The sequence below is a fragment of the Lacerta agilis genome, chromosome 2 (genome assembly GCF_009819535.1).
Source record: "Lacerta agilis isolate rLacAgi1 chromosome 2, rLacAgi1.pri, whole genome shotgun sequence".
NCBI classification, from domain to species: Eukaryota; Metazoa; Chordata; class Lepidosauria; order Squamata; family Lacertidae; genus Lacerta; species Lacerta agilis.
This window is the reverse complement of record NC_046313.1, coordinates 81604653-81626585: the sequence shown is the minus strand read 5'-3', so window position 1 is coordinate 81626585 and position 21933 is coordinate 81604653. Positions and strand designations below refer to the sequence as shown.

General features: G+C 44.6%; 1 protein-coding gene across 9 annotated transcripts in view; it reads right to left on the bottom strand.

Moving 5' to 3' along the window:
- MGLL (monoglyceride lipase) overlaps positions 1 to 21933 on the bottom strand; it is an 86378-nt gene that overhangs the window by 4547 nt on the left and 59898 nt on the right. For 7 of the 9 annotated variants that reach the window (XM_033141053.1, XM_033141046.1, XM_033141050.1 and 4 more), the window contains 3 exons: positions 14713 to 14849; positions 9074 to 9184; positions 6272 to 6361 (listed from right to left, as the gene is read on the bottom strand). In XM_033141053.1, coding sequence (XP_032996944.1) covers positions 6272 to 6361; positions 9074 to 9184; positions 14713 to 14849 — 338 coding nt within the window. The remainder of the gene's footprint in view (positions 1 to 6271; positions 6362 to 9073; positions 9185 to 14712; positions 14850 to 21933) is intronic. The other 2 variants (XM_033141049.1, XM_033141048.1) reach the window with 1 other exon arrangement.

The window sequence follows — 21933 nt, the reverse complement described above, 5'->3', positions numbered from 1 at the left end:
TGATCCGGAAGCTGTATGCCGGCTCCCTCGGCTAATAAAGCAAGGTGAGCGCCGCAACCCCAGAGTCATCCGCGACTGGACCTAATGGTTAGTGGTCCCTTTACCTTTACTATGCTTTCTAGTCAAACACTGAAACACAGCTTGAGTGCAAAAGTGTTGTTGGGGAAATGTGGGGCACAGTCATCCTGTGCCTCTATTTCTCCTATGAAAATATTTTTTTTTCTTAGAAACACTGGGTTGTGTCCCTGTGCCTAAAGGGTACCTGGGAAGGTTTTGGGGAAACCCATCACAGATTTTGTTTGCCTGGATTGGGGAAGCGAAGAGGGGAAGGAAATCCTTCTGTACAGGTGGAAGTCCCTAAGTGCCTCACCAATGGGACAACTTTGTTGCAAACAAGTATGAATCAAGGCATCTATTCCATTGCCTCTTCACTGTCCTCCTCCCATTTCTGCTCAGGAGAAACCTTGCTTTAGAAAGGTCTGGCTTCCTGTTTAATGTGCTTTCGGGGAAGAAGAAGAAAAAAGAGATGGCTAACAGAACAACTGAGGCGAGTGAATGCAATTTTGCCAACTCCCTTTCCCAGCACCTGGGTGTGCTCTGACATTTTCACCCGGGCCAATTTGACTTTTCTCCTCCAATTTAAACAGAAGTGCTGGGTTGCTCCTGCTACTTAGCAACTGGCTGCAGACTAAAAGCTGCCAAGTTGTTTGTTTGGTGCTGTGACACAGCACCACGTGCAGGCAGCCCAACCTCAAGCTGCTTCCCCAACGAAAAAGCAACAGATAAAGAATTATTGGGGGGAGAAAAGTCACAAAGGAGTGGGTGGGCGGAGTGACAGACGTCCTCTTACCGCAGAATAAAATAATGTAGATAAATTCATATGACGTACCACCTTCGCCACCCTCATATGCAAAGCCACAAATGCCAGCAGATAGCCTAATGGGATTTTCTTTGTTTTTTCTTCCTAACCTTGTTTTATGCTTTAATTTTTTAATCCTAATGCAGGAGAGGGTTTTTTTTTTAACTATCCAACTTTTGCTGGGATGTTAGTGATCAGGGCACCTGATGTGACCACGTAGAATGGGGTATATCTCTATGAAAGGATAGAGCGGGGGTCTGCAACCTGCGGCTCTTTTGCACCTTTGCTGCGGCTCCGGGCAGGGCCGGTGCGTTTAGCGCCGAAATGTAGGGGGTGCTGCGCCGCGCTGCTGGCCCGCCTGCACCCACCCACTTCTCTACCTTGCCGGCGGCTGTGCTGCTCATGCGTGCCTCGTTTCGTGCCAGCGAAGGCGCAGCAGCAGACCGCAGCAGCTTCCCTACTTGGCGCCTGTCCCGGCGCTTGTGTTTGGCTGCTGCTGGTGGAGCTGCTGGCTGCTGCGATTCGACGAGGCGTGACGACTTGACGAGGTAAGGAGGCAGCTGCGGGCTGGGCCAGCGGCGGCGGGCGGCGGGCAAGGGGGAAGCCCTCTTTTTAAAAAGTGGAAGGGCCCGGCTCCAGGACACGTGGCAGTCTGGGAAGGAAAAGGAAGCCCGGCTGTTCAGCTAAGGGCGGCCCAACGGGATGAGATGGGCGCGGGAAAAAGCTCCGGGGACGACCGGTCCCGGGCTCTGTTTTGGGGGCGCGCAGGAGACTTCCCTTAAGCAGCGTGGCGAAAGGGGCCCGAGCATGGGTGTACCGATGGGGGGCAGGAGGGGGCAGCGCCCCCCCTAGAAGCCCCCTGCCCCCTAGAAGCGGGAGTCCCATGGACTGAAAGAAGGGTTTTATCCATTCTGAAGGAATGTTTTCCCGCGCCTGCAGGGGGGACGTGATCAGCCCCCTGCTTCAGCCCCTCTCAGCTGCCTTGCCCAGCCCCTCTGCTGGCCAATAGTGATTGGGGCAGTGTGAATGCTGTGTGCTTTTGCATAAGTTTGCTAAACTGTTAGGGTTGCATTTGTGCTGTTCATGGGGCGGAAGTATTCTGGGGGGTTGGATTTCACCTTCTAGATTTGCCCCTGCAGCGTCAGGCGTTCAGACAGTTCCTTTAATACAGTGCTTGTTGTTTGGCTGGGGGGGGGGGAGCGTTTCGTGATATTTTGCCATTTTGCCTTCATTACCTGCTCTTCATTACCTGTCTAAATTGTGCTATGAGCTTCTGGGTGTTTATAGTGCTTGGAGCCTGTACTTGCATCCGTGTTGGGCAGTGGTTTGGGGACATATTGGAGGTCACCATTTTTGGTGGGTAAAAAACTTCATGTTTTAAAAGTCACCCTGCTGCATTTTAGAATTGCCCTTTGACTTTTTTTCCCCAGGCACTGTAGCTTAATCGCTGGCCTCTTTGTTATTCAGTTGCCTTGGAATTAGCTACATTGTTCTTTAATAGCTGGGCTATTACCTCACCGCAACTGGATTCCCAAATTGTTTTTTTTTAAAAAAAGATTTTCTTGGTTTACAAAGTGTGTGCAATGAGAGAAGGGGGAAAGAGGTTTTTGTGCTGTTCATGGGGTGGAAGTATTCTGGGGGGTTGGATTTCCCCTTCTAGATTTGCCCCTGCAGCGTCAGGCGTTCGGACGGTTCCTTTAATACAGTGCTTGTTGTTTGGCTGGGGGGGGGGGTGTTTCGTGATATTTTGCCATTTTGCCTTCATTACCTGCTCTTCATTACCTGTCTAAATTGTGCTATGAGCTTCTGGGTATTTATATTTTTGTGGGCCGCAATGGTTTTGCGGCTCCCAGTTTTTTTTTTCTCTTCGGAAACGGGTCCAAGTGGCTCTTAAAGGTTGCAGACCCCTGGGATAGAGGAAGAATGGGCAGAGATGATTCTTTCCAAAATGGATGCTCCTCAATGCCTGTCAGTTTCCCTTAAATGCTTGTGTCGCCTGTGTTTTCCTTCTAATGTTAGTAAACAGGATGGAGTCAAAGGTGTGGTTCACACGTGACCTTAAACCAGTGTGGTGTAGTGCTTAAAGTGTCAGACCTGGCTGAAATCCCCACTCGGCTGTGAAGCTCACTGGGTGACCTTGGGCCGATCACAGTCACATCTCCTAACCTACCACACAGGGTTGTTGTGAGGATAAAATGGGAGGGGGAGAACTATGTATACCACCTTGAGCTGCTTAAAGGAATAGTGGGATACAAATGTAATAATTCACCCATCCATTAAATAAAACCATAGTTAACGTCTAGCTGTTGTTCAACACAAACTAGCTGTGAGCTACTATATGCTGCTCACCCCCCCCCCCAATTTTACTCCTCCCTCACTCCTGGCAGTGCCTTGACAGGAGCAAGAAACCACAAGCCCTGGAATGACATCATGAGTCAAAATGGTGACCAACTTTATCCGAAAATAGACAAAAACCTGTTGTTCAATATCAGCAGCCATCATGCAAAATTTGGATATAATATCCTATTTCCAAACACATTTTCAAATGCATAATGAACAAACAAGTTCCTAAAACATATAGTAAATTATACTAATTTTATGCAAACCTCATGATTATTATTATTATTATTATTAAATGCAGCTATAAATGAAGCAATAGCAGCAGTAGTAATATGCCGCTGGCTCTTGAATTTGCTCTGTGATCCAGGGAAAAGGAAGTGCCCCTTCTAGCATGTAATCAGTGGCAATCCCACACCATGTTATCACTAAATTAATCTTTGATGTAAGTGGTAAGATAAATAAATGTGTACTTATTTGAAAGCATTCCTGTTTACCCAGGCATTCAGTGGCTGAAAAATACTGTCCCTAGCAACCCTGAGATCACTGGAAGAAATAAAGGTTTTAACCACAACTGTCTTTTTAATCAAAACCGTTTTTCAACTATTTTAGGATGCTTCTTTTTTTAAAAAACAACAACTGTGGATGTGCTTGTTTCCCTGGGCTCCTTTGGGAGGCAGGGCAGGATATAAATGAAAATAAATAAATAAATAAAAACTATGGTAGAAAAGTGGTTAAGTAAGTACAGTAAAGCAAAACAAAGAAGAAAACACAACAGACCTCACTGTCTGGAACACTGTGAGTTGTTATGATACTGCAGAGTAAGCATGATGCTTGCAACCCCCTCCTAAGTTTCCAGCACAGAAACTATTGCCTGGGTTCATCTAACCAGTCCTGTTAGCGGAACCACAGAGAAGGAATACTTACTGCTAGTGAAACGGGGCTTCCCCCATCTCCTCCCCGCAAACTGGCTCAGGGGTTGCGGCCAGGAGAACCCCCAGAACAGGGTGCAGGGGGAAAGCTTTCTTCATCAGGTAAGCACAAATGCTTGCACCAACGGAGTGATCTCCTTAGCGCTATGTTGAATTCCTCCTAATATCCTGATCCTTTCCTGATACAGTTCTTCAGCCCTAAAATTTGGTTTAATGACCTTTACAGAGATTGGGAGGGGAAGACTGCTGTGTGGGAGAAGGTTGGATTCTGGATTCCCATCTGCTTTGTAATGATCACTCAGGTCCACTGAACCAGCTGGATGTATCTTAATGCAAATGGAGATGCACATCATAATATGGGACCACTAGGGATTGTTCAACTAGAGCTAGATTGAGTGGCTATTGGTTTTTAAGGCAGGCAAGCCACACACACCCTCCAAAAAAGTATAAACCTATAGCAACACAGCCTTCGCATCAAACACATTTTAGATTATGGTGACAGCCTTGCTTTCTTTTGAAATTGCACCCCAACACATCTGGAGTTTTGCATCAGATTTAACAAGCAAGAATTTTTTTTTTTAATCAAAATGTCTCAAATCCACCATTTACATTTCAGTTCCCGGTTTGCAAAACCAAACTGCTATGAACACAAACAAGTCAGGAAATTCTTGGAGGACATCCCAATGATATTTATAGAGACTAGAAATTGGTCTGGCAGATGAAAACGTGCAGCATGTAAATAGTGGCTGTTCCCAGTACAATCTAAACTTGTATTCTGCAGGTTTTGAGTGTAGGTGACAAAAAAATGCTGGGGATTTATTTCTGTCAAACTACAGACAGGTCATTTTTCAGAAGTAACCCAATGTCAGCAGACATGACAATGTTTTCAAATTGCTCGGAAGTTCTGGGGCACATTGCAGAGATGGACAAACTTTGGAGTCAGAGATCAGCTTTGGCTCACCTTGGGCATTTTTGCATCGCAGTTACCTGGGCTCTCTGTTATTGCTACTGCTATTACTATTATTTCAATTTATCATCTGCCCTTCACCATAAGTTCCCAAGTTGGGTTACAACAACTGAAAATACAGCATTAAAAACCTGGGACCTTAAATGCAGAGCATGTGCTCAATTACTTAGCCACATGCACCCAATCCTCCTTTAAGCTGCTATGTGTGGATCTCTCTGTTAAGTACAAGTGGTGTTGACTCTGTTGACTACAACAGGCTGGATGTGCCAAAAAGCATTTTAACCTTGCTGCATTGCTGGCATCTTGTTTGCACTTTGCTGTCAGACACCTTCTTAGCATTTCCAGGGTGAGAGCTCCATCAGCATGTATTAATCATTGCAATGCAGCTTACCTAGCAAGTTAGCAGCATTAAATATATTTACGGTGCATCTGAGAGAAATCTGAGCTGGTAGGAATATGTGTTCACTAACATGCTACAGTCTCCTGCTTTTTTCAAAATCCCAGAGTGCCATTTCCTGTCAGTTCAGTTGATCTTTACAATGAACTACAACCCCGTCTAGCAATCCTTTGCCAGGCTCTGCTTACATTCATTCCCCCCTCCCTGTATGCCTGCCCATGATTGTGTTCTTTAAAGAACCAGTACATTTTTATTTGTTACCGTTTTGATGCCAAAGCTGCTGTGGACATCTCTGGTTTTACTAGTGGCTGCAGATGCAGGTTTGCATCCTGTGCTTCAGGAAATGTCTGTAAACAGCATGGAGCTGCTTGTCTACAAAGCTACTGCAAAATGCAAGGTCTACTTACTATTGGGCAGCCTCCACCACTGGTGCATCATGGCAACTATGAAGTCAACCCATTTGCCTCCATATTAAAATGAAGAACAGGGACACAGAATGACAGAATGAATTTTCCCTGCTTCACAATACTGATGCAAAACATTTGAGGATTAAGTCATTTCAGGCCGGATTAAATTTTCTCCTAAATGCCGTATGAAATTCTCTCATTGTCTATAAGAGACAAGGTCCCATCCCTTTTCCAAGGGCATTTCATCAGTTTGCACCAAGATGCAACTTGGCACCTGTAGTTCAGTCAAACTGCTGAGGCAAGAACAAACGGACAAGAATAGGGAACAAGAACAGACACCGCAATGATTTGCAAGAGCAATAAAGTTCTCACCTCTTTCTTATTCCGGGAAACAACGTTTGGGTCGATAGATCCCAGGGACAGGTTTGGCAGAACTAAGTTAAGTATTTTAGCTGCAAAAACCTGAGGGAGATGAATGTAGTTAGTAACTTGGACAGCAAAGAAAAGAATTGCAGGAGCCAGACTGGCAGGTGGCAGAAATGGTTTGAGGTTCTCTGTTGCTGTACCACCATATCAATGTTATATTCCAGCTGAGGATCTGGTCTTAAGTGCCAACTAACAGCTCTAGTACAAATGCATTAAAAAGGCAGGAAAAGTTCCCACGGCCATTTACAAGGACAAGCATGATGCAACAGGCAGTGTTTCTCAACACATCTTTGTCCAGCTTCAGGACTCCTGCATTTCTTCCTGGCACCAAAATAAGCAGGGAGAGAGTCCTTGCTGAAGAGGCTAATACTGAGGCAGCATTTCACTTTTCAATGCAGCCCAATTTTGTCTCATCACCGTTTACTTCTAATTTCAGTCTTTTACAATGCAAATTGTCGCCTGTGCAATCCACCCAGTATTTGCCTAGGCTGCAACTCTTTCTGCGAAGCACATTCTCTAGGGGGTCACAAATAAACAAGAACAAATGTGCAGGCATACCTGCTCTCTGGGAGTTAAATGCAAAAGGTCTGAACTTCCAGAGCATAAAAATGCCCACAGAAGAGAAGGAAAATGTATTTCTTTCTCCCACTAAAAGCATTTTGCAATCAAGCCCAATATTTAAAATTCTCCTCTGATCTTTTGAAAATTACCTTCTAATTAAGTGGTGATTGCTTGGAAATGTTGACAACCAAGAAAACAAATAGCTGGGCCTTTGTTTTATAGTCTCTTTGAATGTCAAATACTGTATCCAGAGATACTTTCCTGCAAAGTATAAAATGAACCGTGTGACCTTGCTAAAGTACAAATCCATTAAATACACCCAGTGACATAACATTCTCTCATCCTCCTTCATCAGAGTTGCTATGGATTGGGAAATTATGCTGTATTAGAGCAAAGATAAAAAGGATGAAATGAAGAGTTTCTCCAAGATACCAAATATCAAAGCAGTCACAGATTTCAGAGGCATTTACAGGCATTGCAAATGCCATTGCCATGGAACACTCCTTTTGTACCAAAGCATCATGAGCTCCATTTAGCACATGGGCCAAGAGAGAGATTTAAGGACATAAATGTATTCTCCAGAAATGCAAATGTGGTCCTGGAACTTCCAAGTCACTTGGAAAAGTTCACTTTTCCACTGGCACTAATGCACATATTTCTACATGTTAGGGGACCCCCTCACAGAGCTATATTTCCTATCACCCTTAATGAACTACAGTTCCCAGTATTCTTTTTTTGGGGGGGGGGGCTGTCATGACTATTAAAGATGTATAAGAGTGCTTTAAATATATGACTTGAATGTGACCTTGTGCTTTGTTTGTGCACCACTACTTATACTCTGCCTTGTGTGTTTGGTCTAGGGGCTTAGTTCCTAGCACTGGACTGAGGAGGTGAGATGTCCTGGCTTCCTGGGGGGAGATACTAAGAGTCAGTGAAACAACAGGCTTTTAATTAAACTGCTTTGTGTAACAAGTACCTTAATAGATAAAATATCTGAGGAAAAGCTAATGAACTCATCTGAGCAGTGTTCTTGCACAGTGTCTTCTGCCAGGAGTTGTGGTTGGTAGATTTAACTTATTATGGTGCATCTCCATCTACATCAGGGTTTCTCAAACTTGGGTCTTCTGCTGTTTTTGGACTACAATTCCCATCATCCCCGAGCACTGGTCCTGCTAACTAAGAATGATGGGAGTTGTGGTCCAAAAACAGCTGGAGACCCAAAGTTTGGGAAACCCTGATCTAGATGGTGGTACATATAAATGCATTGCATGCACTCTTAACAAGACAAATAAGGTGGGATTCAAGTATGTTTTATTCAGAGTAGACTAACAAATATGTCCAAGTTAGGGACATACATTTCAATAGATCTTCTCTGAGTAAAACTTAGCTGAATTCCGCTGATATAAATAATGAAGATTAGGATTCGTCCCCATTCTAAAAATCTAAATTTTACCATTATAAAGTCTGAATAGAGCATCAACTGTATGCATGCTCCCATGCTTATCATTAACAGATGATGGGACTGGCTATAGGGATGGAGGCTACTTTTCCAATCTCAGGGCATCCCCCCCCCATCCACTTAAATGCAAGCAAATTCAAAATTGCTTGCTGTGTAATACTGAAACTAAACCTATGAAGCTAAAGCAAACCAGGTTGAACCTCGCCTCCCAAGAAAGCCCACTAATCACATAAGCCACCTCAATTGAAAATATATGTCATTAGGCAGAATTATAAGTGTCAAGTGTCCTTCCACTCATAGTGACTTTAGAAAGGTAAACATGAACCTAGAATATGGAAAAAGCTAGGGAGGGGGGAATTGTAGAGGTAAAGTGAAAGCAAAAGCCAATTGTTAGGTCTTTGCAGGTTTCTCTGCTCCAGATCTCACTCTCTTAATGCTGTCTCATGGGCTTTCTTAAAAGGCAGCCACTGGGATTTTGCTATTCACATGTTTCCAACTCATATTTAGGCCCACAGTCTTTGTAGTGACCATGAATTTTCCTCTGAAATTCATCTAAAATTAATAAGGACCTTAAATCAATCCTTTCCTCCTTTTCTTTTTTTTAGTGCAAATCGACATGTACAGAGGAAGGATGGTGGGGGAAAAAGAGCTACTCGCTGGAGACTGTGTGAAGCTCAGCTGACATTTAGCTAGTGTGTTGGAAATTAATTTAATGCCTGTATTTTTACCTTGATCGGTGTTGCTACATCTGGGCTTGCAACTACTAGAGGAGAAATTAATACCATGCCTGAAAAGTCATTTGGTCTTTCGCACGCGGTGAGGATGGAGATGGCTCCTCCCTGAAATGAAAAAGCAAGCAATATTTTGAGTGAAAACACTGGCAATTGCAATGAGTATTATAGACTCACAGGAATGTAGACCTGAAAGGGACACCAAGGGCCATCTAGTCCAACCCTGCCCCCCACAATGCAGGAATATTAATCCCAATAGAGGAAAGTGGGATTCTAAGTATTTTATAGGCAAGTGCAGTAACAAGGTCTGTTACTGTACCTAGGAATCTTGTCGATTTGCTCTAGTGATGAGCTACAATTGAGCCAAAGTAGTTAACTTGAATTTCCTTCTACACACAACAACAAAATAATTTTAGATAAGAGCTTCATCCTCACATGCCACTGAGTTCAATTGACAACAAAAATTTTTGAAGTGCCAACATGGGATCACAGTGCCTGTGAAGCTGGCAATCTCAATTTTTATAACATGTATCACAGGTGTGATTCACCTGCCAATCTCAAGAGACCAATTTTTGTGCTTCAAAGGGGGTTCCAATGCTGCTGCAGCCACTGCAACACTCAGAAGCACAATTACCTTATATGAAAGAAGACATCCTGTCAATCTGCACACGGCTATTCTGTGATAGTTACATCAAGCTCAAGCTCATCCATATATAAATCTCAAGTTATACATAGTTTAGCAGAGAGAAATGAGAACAGCAAACTACTTTATTTACTACCCACCCACCTACCAAAATTTAAAACAGTAATTGGGGTGGGGCAACAAGGTGCAAGAAGTAAGAGTATGGTTGTCCTGGTGGTGTGGAAAGGAAAGATGCCTCTGATGTGCATATAAAGGTAAAAAATATGGGGGAAGAACTGACACAACCAAAGGGGCATGAGATGGTTGTATGTCATCGAGAAAGACAAGGTGAGTTAAGGAGCCATGCAGATGGCAGAAAAAACAGGCTGGCCCAAAAAAACCTAGGATACCAACAAAAGACAAAGAGAAAAGTGAATTAATAGGAGAGTTGTGCAGCTAGACACTGAGTAAAACCTCGACTATTAAACACACACACCAGCCAAAGCTAACTGTTTTCTGACATTCAAACATTTCTTAAAACTTTCGGGGGGGGGGGTTTCCCTCCTCCAGAAGAAAGCTGCAGCTCAGGGTCACAATGGCTGTACACAACCTCCGGTATCAGTATCAGAAGCAGTATGCCTTTGAATGCCAGTTGCTTGAGAGCTCAAATGGGGGGGACGGTGCCGCACTCGTGTCCTGCTTGTGAGCTTCCCACAGGCATCTGGTTGGCCACTGTGAGAACAGGATGCTGGACTAGATGAGTCATTGGTCTGATCCAGCACAGCACTTCTTAAATTCTTGTGTGTGTGTGTGTGTGTGTGTGTGTAGGGCGCCCTTACTTGAGTGGGGGCTCTGACTGGCTGCCTCGCATGGAGCAGGCAAATTGATGTGTGAATGGCCTGTAGATACCTTGGCATTCAGAGCACAGCTCTCAGTCGCAACACCTACCTTTCCCTCATGCATATGAGGTATCTATGAGAACTAAGGCTGAAACATTTTGGCCTAGTTATTCTTACCGCCCAGTTATCCTTGCCGCCTACTGCCACCTAGGGTTGCCAGGTCTGCTTCCAAAAAATAGTGGACAAGCAGGGTGGGTGGGTAGGTGAAATTAAATTAAATTATATATTTTCTTACAAACATTTTAACACGTATTAAAATACCATTTCATCATAAAGCTTTTGAATAAAAATGTCCACTATTTTGTGAAAAAAAATAGTGAACATAATGTGAATAAGTGGACTGTCCACTCAAATAGTGGACACCTGGCAACCCTACTGCCACCACTGCTGAGTGGCTGGGGCAACCCAGTCAGGTGGGCGGGGTACAAATAATAAAAGCATGTCTGAACTGAAACACAAAGTTTAGGAAGAAGCGTGAAGCACACATATGCGAGTTTTCACCACAGCAGCACAGGCCACAAACACCTAGGAAGGGAGCTAGGCTCAACAGAGAGAGAGTCCTTTACATTTGCTGTGGACAGGAAGGCCTAGTATGGTGGTCTTTAAAAATCCTGTGAAGGACTGGACTCTGGAACCTTCTTGGAGACAGGGGCTTTTGCAATTAGAGACTAAACTAAGGCTTTAAATACTTGAGTATTGTTGGCTAATATTTGACCAGTCTTTTAACAACATTGTTTCAACTAATCAAATGGCAAGGCTATCTTGGATCACAAAGGCACCAATAAACAGGGAGTGCTCAGTAGGGATTACAAACAATTAATTGCCATGGTGAAATTCTATGGAGCTGGAGAGTCATAATCCTGTTTACATGTAGAAACGACAAGAAGACTATGTAAGACTTCATTTCGATGAGGATTTAGGAATCAGACTATTGCTACGGTCAATTTGCCTTTAAAGGTATGCAATGAGCTTCAAACCAAACATCTTCCTTCAAGTCGGTCGCATTTGGACTAGCGACGGGTGAACTCCCTCATCTTGTCTCAAAAATCATTTTTGTTTTGCTTTGAGCTTTCCTTGGAAACACTCAGAAACTATAAATTAATTATTTTTGTGTGCTGAATTCTGCTACTACCCATTCCAAACAAAGAAAAGTCTTTCTAGAAACAGGAGAAGGCTGCCTAGCCCCTACTGAACCAAAAATGATGGTCCTGGGCATGTTCAAAGTTTTCATTTTCCTTCCAGGGAGCATGGGATTTGTAGTCGTCTCTGTTTCCCAAGGCAAATTCAACTGAATTAATTAACAGGGGTCCTGTTCAAAGGTGAGTGAGGCTTTTAGAACTAGGGGAGTTCATGTTTCAGATTTCCCCGGTTGCAAAACTGCATCCACTAATCCTGACTCAGTATTTTCTTTTTAAACCTAACAATAGGTAATGCACTTTTCACGTGGTAAGTCTCTGAAGCATAATGCCGTGGGATATGGGGACGGCTAACAGCATGGTAGTAATGCTAGATAAAAGGAGGGGGCATCATATTGGCTTAGAAGATCTTCCAGGGGCCTTAACTAATGAGCTGATCCTACTGGTTGCCACTCTATAGAAAGGAACAACACACTGAATAACTATCCCATTCCTACTATTGATGCAAGAGTGGACACTGGCACTCCTGCAGTGCTGATAGCTGCCTCCAGCCCTTGCTTAGCTGTGCCAAGCAAAGGCAATTACATAGCAAGGAGAGAGCCAGGGCCAGCTTTATGCCATGGCATCTGGCTCAGAGGTCAGAAGTCTGGGTTTGCTTGGCAAGTAAATGCAACACTGCAGGTAAATAACTTTCCCCGTAATGAAAGTTGTTGCACAGAGCCGTCTTAAGGGGATCTGCCGCCCTGGCGCGGCTATCCCTCCGGCGCCCCCGCCATGCCGCCTCTCCGCCGCCTCCCTCCCGCGCTTGCCGCCCCTTGGGAGGGGGGTGGGCGAGCGGGGGATGAGGGGCGTGGCGCTGGAGCGGCGCGGGGCTCTGCGCGCCCTTCCAGCGCTTCCGGGACGGGAGGCGAGGGCGGCCGGCTCGCGCTCCCGCGCGCATCCGGATGGCGCGGCGCAGCCGGGTGGCGCGGCTGGGCAGCTTGTGCTCCATTGGGTGGGTGGGCGGCCGGCTGCGCGCGGAGCGCGAGCTACCCGGCTGCGCCGCGCCACCCGGCTGCGCGCGGGAGCGCAAGCCGGCCGCCCTCGCCTCCCGTCCTGGAAGCGCTGGAAGGGCGCGCAGAGCTGTGCTCCTGTGCTCTGCTGGGCAGCCAGAGGGCGTGGCGTGGCCGGCCAGCTCCCTTGACGGGAGTCAGAGGGCGCTGCCGGCAGGCGCTGCCAGCGGGGCTGGAGGACGGAGGCGCCCTCCAGGCCATTGCGCCCTGGCGCGCCGCGCCGCGCCACCAGCCCTAATAGATGAGACGGCTCTGTTGTTGCACTGCATGCTCTAGAGCCCTATACTGTACTGGCATACCATTCCTCTGAAGTGTCTGGCAAGTGGCTCAAACAGACTACCTTTTGTATTTGCATCCCTGATCCTTTTTATGTTTTGCTTATATACACAATAATAATTGAACTAAGCTCCTATGAGGGCTGTGCATATTCTGTGTTTTAAAACTCATTATTCCCATTCATGCAAATAAGGTAACAAAAAGTCTCCACCAAGGAAAGCAGAATTCGGAGTTATGAGTAAATTGTGCATATTTGTATATATTCGCTTATTTTGCATAATTCATGCTTCTTTTGTTAAATGGCAGAGGGAGCTATGCTGAGTTATACTGAAGCCCCCATTCCGAGATCACAAGTAGTCTTGCTCAGCATTTACTTTGGTTTCTGAAGTTTTCTTGAGGCATTATCCACAACCTTTTTAGCTTATCTCTAGCTTATCTCTGCAATCACAGGGACTAAGCACCTGGGGGAGTTAGCTTTGTCCTTATTATGTGTCTACTATGAACTTCCATGCTTGCATGGTATGTGAACAAAGACAACACATAACTCTGGCTCAAAGTGCCACATTATCAGTCACATGCTTTTTCCACTTGTCTTCTCTTGGTGCTGAATCTCTCTGACCATAGCTTTTCCCTAGTGTAGGCTAGCTCTTCTAGGACCCAATAGACTTTTACTAGGTAGTTTCTGCTCCTTTAACTGCCATCTGATTTACAGTTAATCAAAACCATCTGTGGAGAAAGGAATCTGTGCCTACCCAACATTTCAGAGTGCCTGAGAAGAAATTGAATGGGAAAGCCACAAGTCTGCATAGAGTGGGACATCCCAGAAGGCAATGGGCTTACTTCAGTTCCTCATCCTTTAACCATTAATAGTAATTAATGGAGTAAGGGACAGAGAACAAAACTAACAAGAAATAAAACATACCTAGCTTTGGAAAAGCTGTGTCTTCCCTACTTACTACCTCAACCCTAAGCTTGATTAGTCTCTCAAACCTTGGCCATATTGTGGCAAGTCATGTGGGTTCTCTTTCTCTTTGCCTCTCACAGCTTCTCACCACAAAAAGCTCACCAAAGTGGCTTGTTTAGTAACCACACTGGTTCTCCACTGTTACACTGACTACGGTCCTTGAGTTGTACATAGAGAAATGTATTGACCAACAACAGTAAGAGGGGAATCACCTTAACTCAACTTGGTGTGTGTGTGTGTGTGTGTGGGTGTGGGTGTGTGTGAGAGAGAGAGAGAGAGAGAGAGAGAGAGAGAGAGAGAGTTATTGGCTTGGCAATGTTGGGGAAAGACTGGGGGCCATAGTGAGGCTGAGAAAATTTACAGGGTAGCACAATATCCCAAATGCACCTTGTGTTTTACAACTGTCTTACATTTCTGGAAGATCTGTTTGCTCTTTGGAGCCCAAAGATAAATAAGAGTTGGGAGTGCCGTGTGTGTGAGTGTGACCCCCATCCCTCATGGTCATTCCTGTTTGCAAGTAACTCTATGGGTGCAATTACTGCTTTTAGCAATTATCCATGTAAAATGAACATAAAACGAAGAAAAAGGGGTAGGGAAATAGAAAAGACCAGAGTGGGGAAAAGTGTCCTCTGCTCCTTGGTAGGAAGCTGAGAGTCCATTAAGGAGGGATAGAGCAGGACTGCTTACCATGGAGTGCCCTAGAAGGAACACAGGGAGGCCTGGGTGGTCTTTCTTCATGAGGTCAATGTGTTGCAAGCTGTCTCTGACAAACACATGGAAGTCTGACACAACCATACGGTCTCCTTCACTCTGCCCATGGCCAACTGTGGAGGGGAAAGGAAAAGTGACCTGCTACATCAAAAATATTCAACACCTTTAATGTAAGGATGCTTGAGGCAGCATCATATCTGAAATTCAATGGAGAGAGAAGGGGGGTGCTTGAGATGTGCAAAGAGCTCTTGTGCATTGTCTGGGACGACCAATGGCAAAAACATCTTTCTGGTTAGCTGTAATCATATGAAGATGTAAACATAAGGCTAAACCACCGTGGCCTGGACCCAAGTAATGCTGCTGCATGCAAACAGATCTGCCCACACACTCTTGCCTGGATAGCTAGCTCTGTTCGCTTTCAGTGTTGGGGACCTGGATTCAGCTGCCCTCCAGAATGTGCTCCTGTGAGTGGCTCTTCCTTGTTAGCTTGGGGATGCATCTGCCCAAAGATGCACAGAGTGGGGGACTCATTGACTGGCAGCCTGCCAGAATGTCTGTCAGTTATCATGACTACACAAATACCTTGCATATGAACGCACACAGAAAGAAATTTTCCAGGAATTACACAAAGATTATTGGCACCCAACTATGCGCTGCCAGTGTCTAAAGCATTCAGCTTGAAAAGAGATGTTGATTGTGCTGGGAGCAGCTAAAAAGGCATTTCTGATTCAAAGGCAGCAGATGTCTTGATCCAAACCTGGATACTGGAGTGAGTGAAGGAAATGGCTGACAGTTAAGGAAATGATCAAAAGGGTGGCATCCACAGCGCAGAGAAAGAGGAAATGCATGAGCAACAGAAGCTGGGAAGGAGACACACCAGCTCTTACTGTAAATTTCAGGGTTAGACTCTAACTTTAGAGGGGTTGGAAATGCGGATGAGATGCAGGGGAAAGAGAAAAAAATGACATTTCCGAATTTTGTCTATTACTTTTCAGCAAGGAAATTTTATGCCCTCATCAGACATTCAGAAATCATCTTTGGGGAATCTAGGAGCCAAAAACAGACATTAATTTAATTGCATGGCTAGCAGTCACATCTGTTTTGTTTTGTTGTTTTAAATGCAATATCTGGCACAGTGATGGCAAGGCTAAGTCAACTTTCATCAGGACCACAGCATGTGGGGCGGGGCGGTTTAACCCTTCCTTCTCATTCCCAGTCCAAATGAAAATCACCCCCTGCACTACAATTAGTATTAGAAAGAACATTTCCCATTGGCACGAACGGGAGGCAGCTTTTTCTCTCATGCTAATTGTTGCACGGGGTGATTTTCATTGGGATCAGGACTGGGAGGGAAGGATGAAATCTCCACTGTCGACATGCTGTGGTCCCATTGAAAATTAGCCCCTTCTACACTGGTCATTACAGTTAAAGTAGCATATATTTTGATCCTTAGGCAGTCCATGTGCCTTAATTCTCTTCTTCTTGAACCCATTCCTTCCCTACCCAATTATATAAAAACTCAATAGCTCCCTAAAAGATTAACTGATATATTAAAAGTTACAAATCTCCTGATAACTATTTGGAAGCATGAGTGTAAGTAACTATGCAGAGGTGCATGGTGGGGCAAAAAACTCTAATTTCACATGTGCACTGAAGGGGTCTGAATTTGGATGCCTTTAAAAGGGGTTTGGGCAAATTCATGGAGGATATCAGTGGCTATGAGCCATGTTGGCTATGTCCTATTTTCGCTATTGGAGGCAGTGTGCAAATGAATGCCAGCTGCTTGGAATCACAAGTGGGTTGTGCTCAGGTCCTGGCTGTGGGCTTCCCATAGTCATCTGTGAGAAGAGGCGGCAAGTCCAGAAAAGTCTTTGCTTTCTTATGCTCTTAGGTAATCTTGGAGGAAACTGTGTATGTGGCAGCAGTGAAAAATTCAGATTTCATACTATAGATTATTAAGAGAGGGATGGGAAACAGTGCTTCTTGCTTGGTAAAAAGAACAACAGAAGGGGCTTTGTAGAAACTAGCCTTCCTGCACAAAGGCAAATTTAACATCTGTTGCTCCGCCCACTTTTGCCCATGGCTCCATACACAGCTGGCATGTGGCCCCTGGAAGGTTGCCTAGGAGGGAATGTGGCCCTTGGGCTAAAAAACGTTTTCCATCTCTGGTTTTAGCATGACATGTGAATGTGAAACCGAATTACAGAATTATTTGCAGCAAGATGCAGGGCTGGCTACTATCTATGGTTGCTTTTAAAGGAGATTAGACAAATTAATGGAAGATATGTATATCAACAGCTATTAGCCATAACAGCTGAAAGCACCTCCATTGCTGGGACGAAACAGTGGCAAAAGGCTTTTTGATCCCTTTTCTGGGCTTTTCAGAGGCATCTGATTTGCTACTACGTGCAACATGATACTGGACTGGAAGGACTCTGGATGGATCCAGCAGGGGTCTTCTTATGATCACAGCCTGAATGAGAACTGATTGCAAATTGTAGGAATATAGCCCATTGCTCTTAAAAATAGAAAAAATAATTATTAGCCTCCCCCACTACCCATCTCTTGCCAGATAAGGATTGTTTGTGGCACTGGACTATTGAAATTTGTAATTATCCCTTGAGGAACAGAACTAGAGCAGCAATAAGCACTGATGATAAACTGATCTGAATAGGTGGGCTGGTGCCATATCACTGAGCCAATATTACAGCTCCTTCATTGTAGCTCTAATTCCCAAAGGGGAAAATGCTGAATAGCCAAGCTGGGAGAGGAGGAAGAATTCAGATCATTGAGAGACTTCTGTCACTCATCAGAGGAACATTTGGTATAAAGTGTTTCTCTTGCTGCACCGCAGGCTTTTTATCTAGATCTGCTCATACAAATTCTGCGAGTGCTTCCTCAGTTCTGGCACCTCCATCTAGCGAGATCTCACTCAAAATGAATTCGAAAACAGACACAGCAAAGGCCTTCCTATTAAAACACTAATTCAGGCTCATTAGACAGCTTTACATTATCGACAGATTTGTAGGAAGCAAGAGCATTGGCTGGGGGAAGGGAAGCAGGTGAATTTTTAATATGTTTAAAAACAGAAGTTCTGCAATGTACCATTCCAACTCCTCAAAACAGATAATGTATTGGGCACTTTGCTTGACTCTTTAAGTCTCGTGGGCCAATTAACACACAACTTGGTATCTTATTTTGTTTACTTAGGATCAGAATAGAGGTGGAAATCACAGAAATGCAGAGGGTTGGCAGCTGTGCCATATGGATTCTGGGTCATACTGAGTGGAGAAACAAGCAAGCAAGCAAGCAAGCAAACATATTTTTTACATAGATCTGCCCTTGGTTTGGCTCGAAACCAACAACCACACAGGTCTTCCTACACATTAATGAGGCAGCCTTGCAAACAGTTTTTCAAAACATACTAGCCCGTTGTGCCCAAATGGATTGTAGCTGAAAAGGAAAAAGACCCAGCCTCATTTCCTCATTGCTCTCCTTCACCCCCAGAACCCTGGAATAAACAAAGGTCAGTTTGCTTGTCACTTTGGGCTGCTTTCTTAACCTAACTGATCTGCCTTGGTTGAATAGAAGTCAGGAGGAGCTCACCAGCAGCAACTTCCACATCACTGGCGCTCCAGAACGTGTCATTTGAGTCTCAAAGTCTGTCACCCCAAGAATCTGTGAGCATTCAGGATTTTAAAAACATTTTTTTAGATAACTGAGACCATTTTCTAAAGGCACCCATTAAACATGGTGCTGTGGTCTGTGGTGGGATCGTGGTCTGACCTCAGTAATAATCAGAATAACAAAAAGGCTAGGGAGAGCAAAACTTAACACCTGAACGATCCCTCAGAAAGATGAAGCTGCCATGTGCAGTTCTTTATTCTGACACACTTCACAGCAGGCCTCCTTGACAGCTTTGTAAGTAGTGAATTCAATCTCATTTCAGCAACTTTCAAGTTCAGAGGGAGCTGCTACAATAACACTCCAGTATCTTGGTATGCAGAGGCTGTGGACTTTCATCCAGTTTCCTAGGATTACTTGGACACGTAACTCAGCTCTCCTGTTTCCTCCGAGATTCTTTTTGAGAAAAGAGATAATTGCTAGCATTGTTTCTTCTCTCCCTTAGTTTAATTACATACACCAGATGATGATCCTTCTACTGCACCACTTGACAGATTATTCCATTGCCCACTGGATTCAGAAGCCTCAGCTTCATCTCTCCTAATTCCTTTTAAAGTAAGCAGTCCTCTCCCCGCTCTCTAGTGTTTACACTTCTCCAGTTGCATAGATTGCTACTGTTGTTATTGTGGACAAACGCCAGCTCCCTTGGCCTGAAAAGCGAGAGGAGTGCCGCACCGCACCCCACAGTCACCTTTGACTGGACTTAACCGTTCAGGGTCATTTACCTTTACATTTATTTTTTTTACCTTACTGTTGATATTCTAATAAACCAGGGGTGGGGAACCTTTGTCACCCCACGGGCTGCATTCCCCCATCAGCAACCTTCTGGGGTGGAGGCAACTGTCATGTTGTGGGTGGGGCCAGAAGCAAAATGGGGGTGGAGCTACAGCTGTGATTCTTACCTTTGGACAACAGGTTACGCTCCAGCCACACAAAGGTAAGAGATTTTTTTAAAAAAGAGGTTTACACACACACACACACACACCTCCATCCTAGCAAGAAAGACAGTATCACAATTCAGTGACACAACCCATTCCACCCAGGCCAAAGCACTTGAGGTGGGTGCAGAGCAGGGTTGGTGACCAAAGTGGCCTAGGGAGAGGGACTGTGGCATGCAAGAGCTGGTGCAAAGGGAATTGAGAAGTTCCTGGTGGACAGGATTCTGTGGTGCCTACAGGGAATCTTCACGTTCAGGGGCAATGTGACTTCAAGACAGGGATGCAAGAAGGCAGCATTTTCCATTCCTCCCTGTAGCATGCAGCAATGTTTCCATTCCGCTGCAGTTCATCTTTCACCCAAAAGGACCTTATTCATCTCGCAGTCCGCTGTGGCAAAATTATGTACCATATATACTTGAGTATAAGCCTAGTTTTTCAGCACATTTTTTGTGCTGAAAAAGCTGCCCTCGGCTTATACTCGAGTGAGGCGGGTGGTGGGGGTGGCGAGAAAGAAGCCCTTTCTCTCCGCTCGTGCCGCCACCCGCTCTCCCCAGTCAACCATTCCTTAAGAAGTGTACAAGAATGGTGGTTCTTTACTCTCCCCAGGCAGCTTGTTCCATTCCTGAACTGCTCTCATAAATGCAAACTTGGCAAAGGAGGAAGAGGAAGGAGCAGCCCAAAGGGCTGCTTTTGGGCTGCTCGTTCCTCCTCCTCCTCCACAGCGGCAAAGGTGAACCGGCTTATACTCGAGTCAATAAGCTTTCCCAGGTTTTTGTAGGAAAATTAGGTGCCTCGGTTTATATTCGGGTCGACTTATACTCGGGTATATACGGTAACTTATGTAACTAATTACATAAATTATAACAATCACATCGTCATTACGATATTCCACCTCATGCAGAATTCTCCAATATCCCTACTTTCAGGTGCTGAAGGCATACAATGGGGAAGGTTTTTTTGGGGGGGGGGGCTTTGTGCCCTGCTTGTGGCCTGTAGGTTTCCTTAAAGCATCTAGCTGGCCACTGTTAGCAACAAAGATTTTGCTCCAATCAGACAGGTTTCTTCTCAAGCTCCTATTAGGTTCTGGATCCTTGAAATGAATATCCAAGCCACATAGCCAGGGAACATATTATTTGCCTTTGGTTTCCAAGAGAGCCTTTATTTAAAAAACAAAACAAAACTCAAGATAATTGAAGAGTGTATTTCACCATTACTTCCTAATGGTAAATAATAGTGGCTAATTGTGATTTTCAGGTCATCTGACATCTCTGAAAGGTAAAGAAATATTTTGTCAATCCGGAGAAAGCAGGGGTTCAGCAAAAGAAGTGGCTAGACCAGAGGTGGGAAAGGGGGCATTTTAGTTTAGTCTTCTACCCAGCAAACAAGCCTTCCCATTCCCATCTGTCCTCTGTTTATACAGATGTTTACTTCAAGTTTAAATAAAGAGGGAAAATGAATATGTACGGCATGACCTCTCTTTCCTGGATGGCCTGGGAGCCATGCAAAATATTTGGATAATGAGAAGTCTGGATAAACAAGAATGCATCTTCCTTGGAGTTACAATGACAATGAACTATATGGAACACATACACATTGATGGGTGCAGGAAGAGCTTGGGGTAGCTGAAGTTCATGGGAAGGGAAGGATGTATGGAAACTTAGCCACTGGTTTCAGCTGGATCAGTTCTGTACACATTTATTTTAGACCACGTCAGAAGAATTCCCCACAGAATAAAAGCACGTAAATCAAGAACGGGTTTTTAGGAAGGGAGTGGAGCTTGTACATGAAACACTGGATTTAATAAAATACATGGCATTTAATTATTCAAGGAACAAGCAACACAGCTAATTCAACCATTGTACCCAAGAAGGAGGAAATCCCAAGGGCGGGGCACCTCTTCAACATCTGGAAATTCGAGGGCTCGCATCCTTTTGGACATGCAAAGTCAACATTGTTCTTACAGAGCACAGGAAGCACCTCAAGTAAGCACATACACAAGGACACATGCAACATCAATCTGGGAAACATTTTTTAACACTGAGCAGAAGAGCTTTAAAAAGCCTTAGTCTACGTGCAGCTGTTTAGTTTTTAAAAACAAGCAAACCACAATTTCTGTATTGCTTTCCCTCTTTAACAAACACTATTTTAAAAAATAAACACCAATCTGACAGCGGTGGGGATCTAGCATTTGGCGCCAAGAATCTGGGGACGGATCCACCCTAGTTCCATACCAGGAAGCAATCCTACCCATCAGTGCTGCTGTGTCAACTTTGGATAGAAGGTGAATAATCTGCACCTTCAGAGCAGCCAGAGAACAGACTCACTAAGTGGTTATAGCTTATTTTTAGAGACAAGTGGATCAGATCTGGTTTAGTACTGGGAACTGTTTTACGTGTTGAAGCTTCAACTTTTGCATGTTGTGCTGGAGCAGCTTAGGCAATGGGTGGTTTCATTCTTCCCATGTGCAGAGCTACATAAATGTACACATAGCTATCATTTTAGTGGGTCTGATGCATTAATTAGTGCATTGTGTAGATGGAAGACTCTTTCATGGTTTCACTGCAACAGACTAACA